The sequence below is a fragment of the Astatotilapia calliptera genome, chromosome 5, assembly GCF_964374335.1.
Source record: "Astatotilapia calliptera chromosome 5, fAstCal68.1, whole genome shotgun sequence".
In the NCBI taxonomy this organism is placed as follows: Eukaryota; Metazoa; Chordata; class Actinopteri; order Cichliformes; family Cichlidae; genus Astatotilapia; species Astatotilapia calliptera.
In genome coordinates this window covers 35,417,365-35,428,170 of record NC_137426.1, presented here as the reverse complement: position 1 = coordinate 35,428,170, position 10,806 = coordinate 35,417,365, and the positions used below count along the sequence as shown (strand labels likewise).

Here is a 10,806-nt window from a genome sequence, read left to right as displayed (position 1 = left end):
TTTTACTTGAATAAACATGCAGTTATGCAGTGACGTGGGTTTGCACCAGTGTGAAGGAGCAGCGACGCTCTACCTGTTGATTAGACCCACGTGCAAAAACCCAAACTTGGTGTGTGTGTGTGTGTGTGACTGTGTGAGAGTGAGTGTGAGCGAGACAGCTGAGCGCAGGCGGAGCGCTTAGCCGCCGGCCGTGAAGGGGTTAAAGAGTTTTCAGTGTGCGGAGCGGCAGGCTGGAGGTTAGAGTGTTGCGGTGCAGAGCTCGTGGACGCGGCGGCAGTAGCGGCGTACAGCAGCGCACCGAGCGCGGTCAACTTCGCCACTACTGCACAATAAACACGCCATGTCGGAGCGAAGGAGACTCTGTGGATCTGACTGCGCGCGGTCCTACTACTAGCGAGCGTGTGTGCGCGCGCGTGAGAGAGAGAGAGAGCGAGAGAGAGAGAGGAGTGAAAGAGAGAGACAAGGAGAGGGCTGCTCTTTTGCTTTCTGTGGATATCGCCTTCATGGACGGGCAACGGGGCTTTTACGAGATGGAGAACCCAACAGAGAACCCCAGCAAGGCGGCGGAGTATCTGAAGGAGCTGAATAAGATCATCGAGACCCAGCAGGGGCTGCTGGAGAAGCAGAGGGTCCGGATTGAGGAGCTGGAGCTCCAGGTGACGGATCTTTGCAAGGAAAACGTCTGTCTAAAAGATCAGCACCAACGGCACCTGGCCACCTGCAGGCTCCAACAGGGCAACCACTCCGCCCTGGGAGCCATCAAAGAGAATGTCATGCAGGAAAAGTAAGTTATCTGGCATTGGGTGGTGCTTGGTTTGGCTGAATAGGATGCTGTCAAAGTTTATTTTCCTCATCTTGTTATTCGCTCCGCGGCTGGAGAGATATGTTGTGTGTCTGTTTCATCTCAACAACCAAACCAAATTCCCAGTTCTTCGCCACTTTGTCACGGATCAGCTCTTTAATTGTCCGTGTAACGTGCACACTGTCAGGGATTATTTCAGGCTTACACAAGGCTGTGCGAGCTGTGCACGCGTATTGCGTAATGGATCCCGTCAGGCGCATCGCTCAATAGATATGCAACCCCATGAAAATGATATTGTGTGGAGCTCAAACTGTATCGGATCATGGTGGTCGAAGTCTGAATCAGTGGGTGTGACTTTGTATTTTCGCAGGAGAGAAAAGCGCGACCCGTCTGTAGTTGCGTTGTGAGGAAACAAGTTTACGCATCCTTTGCTTAGTTAAGAGTTCAACCCCAGGCGAGTGGTCAGATGCTGTGTGTCATACATTTCCTGTGCCAGGAGCTCTCAGTGAGATGAGGAATTAATGTATGCAAACACCTTCAATTTGACTTGGACTCCTCACCAAAGTGGAGGGCTTTTACAATTGGAAAAGACGTAGTTGTGTTGGAGAGCAGCCGAGTGCCACTATCAGGAGAGAAATGTTCAATCAAAGCTGCCTAAACATGCTGGGTTAACTGCTTAGCAGATGGAAGTACAAAATCAGGCTGTGATACTCTTGTGGTATTGCATCTAAACAAGGATTCCCCATGGATTTATTGTGCACTGTGTTACTGACAAAAACAAGCAGCTTTACACATTCAGGACACTGCTCCCTGCTGATGAGATTACTTATTTGTACTTTTTCATTATGTTTGAATATGATGGACATATAAATTTAAAAAAAGTATTTATTAATTCTCACTCAAAAATATATATCATTTCACACACTTTGAGACACTTATCTCAAATTGGACACGGAAAGGAAATGTCTGAAAAAGCAGGTCCATCCAGGACTACTGCAGAGTGCTCAAGCTGCTCGCTTTCAGAAATGTTGCACTGTCGATTAATTTTCCATGAATCTATGCAATCAATACATGAAATGCAAAGTTAACATGAGACATTGATCACCAATATAGCAATGTTACAGTCTACTTGTTCATGTACTTCATGGGCCATATGCATCCTTGTTTGATTTCACAGTTTGAGCAGTTACCCTATGCAGGTTCCTTATCAGTTCTCTTATCAGTTCTCACTTCTTTAGTATTTAGGTATGAGCACAAAGCAACAGTACAAAATAAAAATAATAAGCAGCACACGCAGACTTCAAAGTGGTCACCACAGAGATTGTGCTATAGACAGTTGAACAGGCGGAAACAGAGGATGCAAACTGACTGCTCATCAGTTGAAGTTCATCTACCTGTTGAAGTTCAGGCTGCTGGGCTGGGGTCAGCACTCACTCAGCTTCATCATCAACCTGGATTCTTGGTTAGCTTAGCCTTAGCATGCTTTGTGTGCAGACCCTTGCAAAGAGCTGAAGTTTTGTTAGCAGCATAATGCGTTTGTTTCTGTTCTGTACGCAGTTTGCACTTCACCATCGCACTCTCATCCTTTTGTGCAATAAAATTAAAAGCAATATCCCTAACCACGCTGTAGACTGTGCCACTATTTTCCTCCTCCAGCAAACAAACTGAAATCGTGATTGTAGTGCAAGTGCAATTGGAACCAATAAGCACAATTCATAGGCAAGCAGCTGTGTTTGATTAACAATGAAAATATGGAGCCAAGGAGGTTCCTTCCTGTGGAAAGGGACTTTTTCCTTCCTACCATCGCCAAACTGAAGTAACATGGAATACAACACAGTTACACAAACATGTTCATTCAGACCTTGTGAAATAAAAGTTGGTAGCCTTCAATTGGGCAGTAACCACTTCATGGGCATTCTTTGCATAAACTTTTAATGAAAAAGACCATTTGGATTTATTTTGTGATTCTTTCAAGTTGCTTGCACATTACTTGAAACACTTGCTATCATCAAGTGAGTTAGCTTTTTCAATATCCCTTCTGTCACAAACCCGCTCACTGTTATGAACGAAGCTTTGACGGAGACGTTTGACTTCCAGGAGATATAAGATACACAGCATACAGCCCTGCATTAAAGGATTTCTTTCTGGAGTCATCTGAAAATTTGTTTTGTGGTGAATTGCTTGAACTATAAAGTGTGAAAACATAAAACAGAGAATAGCAGAAAGTGATAAATGACTACAGCAATTATTTTATTATCAAAGCTGCTGGGAACTGACTAAATACAGTTGCATTTAAAAATATAATACTGTATGGAGGGTATGATCTCTGTTTAAAGCCTGTCCAGTGAATGAAACACCTTGAAGTTATCTTTTGAAGTTTAAGCACTAAACTTTAAGAACAATTTGAAAGCGAAGCAGCTGAAGCTGCAATATTCTGACATGTTTTGTGATTGTCAGCCAAAATATCTACTGGCTTTGTAAAATAAGGCAGTTTTGTCAGATGCTGTCTGCATCGATTACATTTATCATTTTTACATTACATTTGCCTTTAATGTACAAGCTGCCGGACTGCTGACCACAAAGAGAAAATCAGACCTGTGCATTAAAATGGGCTTTGTCACAGGTTCTATGGATAATTTCTTTCAGTGGTGGTTTGACTGCTCCTTGCAAATTATGGAAATCTACTCACTGTTAATTTGGATTTGTGGTGTTAGTTTGAAATAACTTCTACCATCCGGCAACTGTTCCGACTGACTTAGGAACATTTTGAAATGTTTTTAAGGGTATAAATTTAGACTCATTTTGTAAATACATTGTCCTGACTTTTTGGACTTTTATATTGCACATAGACAACATAAAAAATGAATGTTGTTACCGTGACTTCACTCGCTGGGTAGTGAAGGCTGGGTTTGAAGCCTCGAGATGAGCCTTTTTGCTGCTGTGAAAGTATTGATAACGTTGCCTGAGGGGATATTAGATACGATGTGATAAAATCTCTGATTACAGTGCTGTCATGGTTTCCTTCACGTCCTACATCCTCCTATGTGCTTTTAATGTAAATGTGAAACTACAGCATCTCCAGTGGTGAATGATCAGCTCTACAGTCTAATGGCTCGTTTAATGATCCCTGCACAAGTTCAGACACCAACAGCAGCTACTGCTCAAAATGCTGCCTTCACAAAAAGTAGTTCTGCTCAGAAAAGCTGCTTCTGCTGCAATAACCTGGCTGTTTATGTGTGCAGTGTGTGATGCAATAAAGCCCTTTTTCACCTATGACATCATTATCATATTTACTTGCTTACCACTTGTATGGGACTATAAATAGCTCTTGGTGCGACACAGATGATGGCAGCTCGTTTCACCTCCTGGGATTTTCCGTCCTATTATGGCTTTTTAGTTTCCAAGTGGGGAAGATATGTCTCTGAATTCTCCCGAAATTTTGTAAAACTGTATTACATAAGAGTTTGGTCAAAATCACTTCTTTTATGCACAAACACACACAGCTGACAGGGAGTCCTGTCCCCTGTGTTCTGTCCACAGTTGGGCCACGTCAGCTGTTCTTTTTGTGCTGACCACAGTCAGCATATAGTCCTGGCCTTGACTGGAGGACCAATGGGAGAGCTCTGTTCCTCGTGGGCCCTCTGACAGACGTCTACACACAGACACGGAGTGGATAATGTTAGTCTGTCACCACACAGTCACCCTGTTACTCTGGGTAGTCAGTGAAGTAAGAGCTGCTTCAGAGTCTGTTTGTGTTTTGCTACAGTGGGATCTTGTTATTCTCAACTTTACTCCCTATGAGCTAATCCTCTGTGGAAGGGCTGCTTTCCCCTGTTTACGCTTAAATGTTTAAAGTTTACATAGGACACAAGGTCACCCAGCTCTTATCAAGGTCACGTGTGATGTGTTGTGGGATCTGGAACAGAAGTGTGTAGAAGATTCTTTTGACATTACAGTTTTCATGTCCATTGCTAAGTTTTTAAGAAGGATCAGTGATATAAAGAACAATATATAATGTTTCTAGGCAGGGTCATTTTACCATTCAAGATGCTTTTGGATGCTTTAATGGAGGGCTACACATACAGTACATCATAGTTTTTGAATTGCAGTGAAAGTCAATAAAGGGATTTGAGGTTTTAAGGGTATTTAATAATCCACATTCATTAAGTGAATTCCAGCGTATTTTGCATTTGCACACAGCTCAGGCTCAAACATTATATACAGCAGAGAAATCAGTGATGATACACAAGACTAGCTGCACAGTTGCATGTACTGTCATTTATCTTTTACATCAACAGACAGAGCAATGCATATGTTAATAATAATAACACATTTCCTCTCTATTGCTGAAAGTCAGGATTTCAGCCTGTCCTTAGTTTACAAGGATCTGTCAAATTTGAATAGCTTTTATAAATTGGTAATATTTTGCGCACACAGATTTCTGATACATTAAGCGACACGTTGGGCAGTATCCCTTTCAAATAAACTGACTCGTAAATCTGACTAAACTGGCTAATCACTTAGAATACTTCAAAGCAAAACAACAAAAAATCTGCAGTTTTTCTGGCTTTGGCTGGTCTGGACAAAAAAGATATTTGAAGACATCATCTTAGGGTCTGTGAAGCTGCCTGGAACTACTACAAGAAATCAGCAGATAAATGAATGCACACAGACCTCACGTGTGCAAATGTGAGTTTCTGTTTCATCACTGGGGCGATCGTAGCTCAAGAGTTGGGAGTTCGCCTTGTAATCGGAAGGTTGCCGGTTTGAGCCCTGGCTCAGACAGTCTCGGTCGTTCTGTTCTTGGGCAAGATACTTCACCCGTTGCCTACTGGTGGTGGTCAGAGGGCCCAGTGGCGCCAGTGTCCGGCAGCCTCGCCTCTGTCAGTGCGCCCCAGGGCAGCTGTAGCTACATTGTAGCTTGCCATCACCAGTGTGTGAATGTGTGTGTGAATGGGTGGATGACTGAATGTGTAAAGCGCTTTGGAGTCCTTAGGACCTAGAAAAGCGCTATACAAATACAGGCCATCACTTAGAAGTTCATAACAATGGCTAAATAAGGCCCACGTGAACAAACTTGTTTCAAATGGATGCAAGTACGTGAGCAGACTTAAAAGCCAAAAAGAATCAAGTATATCAGACTTCGATGAACAGACGGTAGACGGTTCAAATCACGCTCATTTTTCTTTTGCATTTGTTCACAAGAAGAATTTGAAGACGTCCTTCTTAAGGGGTGGATCGTTACTATCATTTGGTTTTTTGGGTTTTTTTTACAGGTCAGAACAAAGTGGTTGTAACTAATCTGGCTGTAAGGGGTATTAAGTCGATCAGCTGTTGGGAATTATTTGCTTAGTTGCTTTTGCTTTAATGTCATCTCAGTTTGAGTATGAAAAAGACATTTGACTACTTTAGCCTTGATCTGTGAAACTGGCAAAAAATAACCACACGAGTAGGTAATAAGAAAATTAATTATTAACTAATTATTAATTATGAATTTTGGAATCCCTACAGCTGAAATTTTGTCCTTCCTTAATCGCTATATTTTGGTATTTCTGTGAGTTCAAATTGCAACCCAAGTTTTAATATGGAATTAATTTAATATTTCCTTAAAAATATGATTTCTAGACCATTTATGAGCATGTCCTCTGCAGCATATAGAGCAGTAGCTGCTGTATAACATGCTTTAAAGCCTTATACTTAATAGGGTTTATTCAGCCAGCTCTGTGTCACATTGCGTTCCCTCAAAGGGACCGGAGAATGAACAATCCCCTGGACGTCCTTCACCCATCCCAAGAGCTGTTCTTTTGAAAGGGTGTTTATTTCAAAGTTGGACTCGAGGCTTTATCACTTCAGTGTGTTTACATGTGTGTGCGCAGCGCTGCAGGGAATAACATCTCGCTGGTCAGCAGCTCAGATTTCACAGCAAATCGCGAGTCAGAATTGTTCCCTGCCAGAAGACATATGAAAATTGGTCCGGAATACAACATCGTTTTGACTTTATGAGTAAGCACATATGCCACAGATGCTGTGGGAGAGCTGTGAAATATGAGCTGTTCTTTTAAAAAATATATATTTATTTATTTGATTTAAAGCCAAAGCTGAAATACATTTCACACAGAGAACAGTGTGGATTTTGAACCCCGAGGGTGGTCTTGACAGGCTGCCATTTGAATGCAGAAGATGAGAAGAATAAATAAAGTTTCAAAAGGAGAGAACACATTTTGCAGTGAAATGTTCATGGAGACTGTTTTGGAGGTAGAAGAGACCTTCTGCTTTATATGATTCTGTTAATGTTTATTCTCAGTATGTTACACCCTCTGTTGTTATGATGTGGGTAAACTTTCAAAAGAGTTAATAGAAAAACATAAAAAAAACCTGCAACCCTGCACATGAGAAGTGCAAAATGTGGTGATTTATCACACAATCAGGACAGGCATTAGAAGGCAGATGGTAATGAGAAATTGATAGATTGCCAGACCCAAAGGGGAGAAATAAATTCTAACTTGGTGAACACAAACTCCAGGACTGCATTCAATCAAAGTTGAGAGACTATTTCCTCTAATATACCAAATCTTTTCCCATGATGCTCCTCTTACCCTGTGGGGTCTGATCACTGTATGAGATTGAAAAGTTAATTAACCTTCTTTTTTATTCCTCCTTGAAAGGTCTTTATTGTCTGTGTTGGTGTCAACCAGATATAATTTCCAATTAAAACATATTTTTGTGGATAATAACCGTAACCAAACTGTGTCACATCAGGGCTTTTTTTTTTTTTTACAATGACTCCTCTTGTTGTGGAGCTACAACAGGATCTGTGGTGTTCTGTAAGCACGGCAGCAGTGCTTGACAAGTGAAGTCTAAAACTAGATTAATACACGCCAAAGTGTCTGTGGCCCATTAAGGTTGTCAAGAAGCCCAGTAGCTTATTTTGGTTGTTTGTTGCATTGTGGATAAACCTAAGGTCTTTTACAGGAGACTCAAGGGGGACCGACTTGCTAGATAAGCTGTGAGATCAATTGGCATCTATAAAAAAAATCACTGTTTAGAATGAATGGGCAATCTGCTGTTTTTCTCTCCAAGACCATCTCTCTGTGTTAGCCTCGCAGAAGACTAGCAACCTGTCCAGGGTGTATGCTGCTTCTCGCACTATGGTAGGTGTGTTAGGCTGGTTACAAGTTTCACAAGTTTTGGTGTTGCAGATTCCTTTGGGGTTGGGTCGCCAAGGACATCCAGCATCACAAATGTGCCAAATCAAATGGAGTGGACCCTCATGAATAAGGGAACAACTGAACGGAGCCTCTTTGATCGTAACTATAGATAAAATGAAATTTTACAATTTTTCAGATAGAAAGTGGTGCAGAAAGGTGAAGATGTCAGTGCACAGCTCAAAATATCTAACATAAGATAAAATCGCCAGCATTAAATGATGAAACTTTAAACCTTAATGTGGTCCAATTCCAGTTTGTTGATGGTTAGTATATCCATTTACAATGCATTATTCTGCAGCTGTGACGTGAGCTGAAAGAGATGCTTATTAGCTATACACGCTTTCACACAATAACTGCAACAGAGTTTCTATGTAACCATAAGTAACAATACAATAAGGCTTGTTTTCAACTCTTGGACCAACAGAATATAGCACAAAGCTTATGTCGAGCTATATGAATAATTTGATAATAGACTGTAATGGTTTTCACCCTGGAGGCTCCTGTACTGGCACCAGACAGTATCTGTTAACATAGTAGAGGGCTCTGATAGCCAAAGGCTCTCCCTCCTAGGAACTACAAGTAAGCCTGCAGTCTGAAAGCTCTATTGGCATAATAATAAGTCCATGAGACTCAGAGCCCGTAGTTGCTCTGCCCCAAGACTGTGGAATGCACTTCCACCAGATCTCTGGTTTATAAATTCTTTCTACTTTTAAATCACCTCTCAAAACCCGTCTGTTCAGGACTGCACAGCCGTCATTATTACTTGGCCGTAGTGGATTGTTACCTTCATTAGTTTTATAGTTGTGGTTTTATTTGTTTGCTTTTTGTGTATATGTTTTTATTTTGCTTTTCTAGTGTAAGGTGACCTTGAGGGTCTTTAAAGATTATTATTATTATTATAACTGTGAGGATTTTGACATTAGAGGCACCAGAATTCCAAAAAACTGGCCAGACTGAGCGACAAATAAGCTGTTTCTTGAAGAAGTTATTACTTAAGTTTCTTCTAAAATTTGTAATTTTAAATAGAATTTGATACAAACAAGTATTTAAGATTAATTTTGGGGGGCTTTTATTAGTTTTACAAAGTTCAAATTAATTTTGGATCACATTCGGTCGCACAGTGTCATTGTGAACAACTTATTGCCTGCATTTTAAAACTGATCTCACAGTTGGCTCCAACAGCATAGGAAGCACATTTTAAAGAATTCATTTGTGCTTCACGTGCAGCCTTTCTCTCACTGCTGCGACTCAGTTCACAGCCCTTCACCTCATCAGCTCTTCTCCTCAAGCCCGAAACCCATCCGATTCTGCAGCTCCGCTACAGATTTTCACTTTACTTTTCTTGGATTAGTTCTCCACACTCTGTGACTCTGTGTTCAGTTCAGCTACGCTTCCCTGCTGCTCTACACCGCCAGCAACCTGTCCATTTTTTCACACGTTCCATTAAACACTGCTCTGACCTGGCTCAGCACCCTGTTTGTGTCTCTTTCAGCCCTGCAGTAATTCTTCATCTTTCATCTAACTTCATTTCCCTATATATTAATCAATTACAGCTAGCTAGCTCATGTTAGAGCAGCCCCTTTGGTGGAGTTACTATACTCATGTACTTAAATTGTTCTTTGCTGGTTATTGGTTTTTGATTTGGTGGTCTGTGAGCACACACACACACACACACACACACACACACACACACACACACACACACACACACACACACACACACACACACACACACACACTCTCCGGAGTGAAGTTTTGGGGAGAAGACAGGAGGAGAGGAACTGAAGAGCAGCATATCAGACTGTAATTCTGCTTCCTGGTCCCAGCTCTGGACAGTCGTGTTTCGGGGTGTTTAATACATTTGTTCACATTTCTAGAACTACTTTAGCTCCATCTAAAGTATGATGGATGCCATCTCTCTTCTAATTATGTATGAAGCCAATGTTCTTTTCTGGACACCGTCAGTGGTTTCAGGAGCACGTGCAGCAGAACATATCACTACTGGTAGTATCAGAGTGCTACATGGTTTTAGCAAAAGTACACACTGACTGGTTATTCATTTTAGTCACCTCTGATGGATGTAGATTACCAAATCTGTACTTATCCACAGTTGTATGTAGTTGATTATGTTCATTTTTGTAACAGCTGATTGTTTATGGTCATTTTGACACAGGAGGCTGTGGGGATTGAGTCGTGTGGCTATTCGGTTTGTCTGTGTTTTTCAGCCCTGCAGGTGTCTCCCTAATAAAGAGGCCACCTTATGGTGTGATCATTAACAAAGTTAGCTGAATTGCTGTTGCGTATATTTAGAACTGATTCAATAACACTGACCCGTGACTCATTGTTAAAAGGATAACTGATTGGACAGAAGTAAAAATGTAAATTATTTTGCATATAATATCATATCATAGCCTGGTGATGATAATGAGGAATTTTATTGATAGCAGCCTATGATTGTTCTGTTTGGGTTTAGTTGGGCTGATCCTGATTGAACCAAGTTCATGTGAAAAATGTAAAGAAAATTACTGCAAACACAAAAGAAAAAAAATGGCATTATTTATGCAAAGTGCATACTTTGTGCTGTCTGAAAGGTAATGATCTGACCTTAGATTCAGTTTCTAAAATGAGTTTTAGTAATATATAAGAGCTAATAAGACAATAAAATATTTTTAAAATATTGTAATACCATAAAAAGCTCCAGTACGACTGCTGGGGTTGAACAGTTGAATTTTCAGATTCAGCCTCTTTGTGTTCTTGTTCAGGCTCCAGTGTCATTACTCTTTACTTGTTACTTTT

The 10,806-nt window shown here is 41.0% G+C and overlaps 1 protein-coding gene across 2 annotated transcripts in view; it reads left to right on the top strand.

The window, feature by feature from the left end:
• The first annotated feature begins 231 nt into the window (after window positions 1-231).
• Window positions 232-10,806, top strand: part of iqsec1b (IQ motif and Sec7 domain ArfGEF 1b) — a 243,029-nt gene continuing 232,454 nt past the window's right edge. The window contains exon 1 of one of the 2 annotated variants that reach the window (XM_080302155.1): window positions 232-784. In XM_080302155.1, the coding sequence (XP_080158281.1) occupies window positions 504-784 (281 nt within the window). In that variant the 5' untranslated portion in view covers window positions 232-503. The remainder of the gene's footprint in view (window positions 785-10,806) is intronic. The other variant, XM_080302156.1, reaches the window with a different exon arrangement.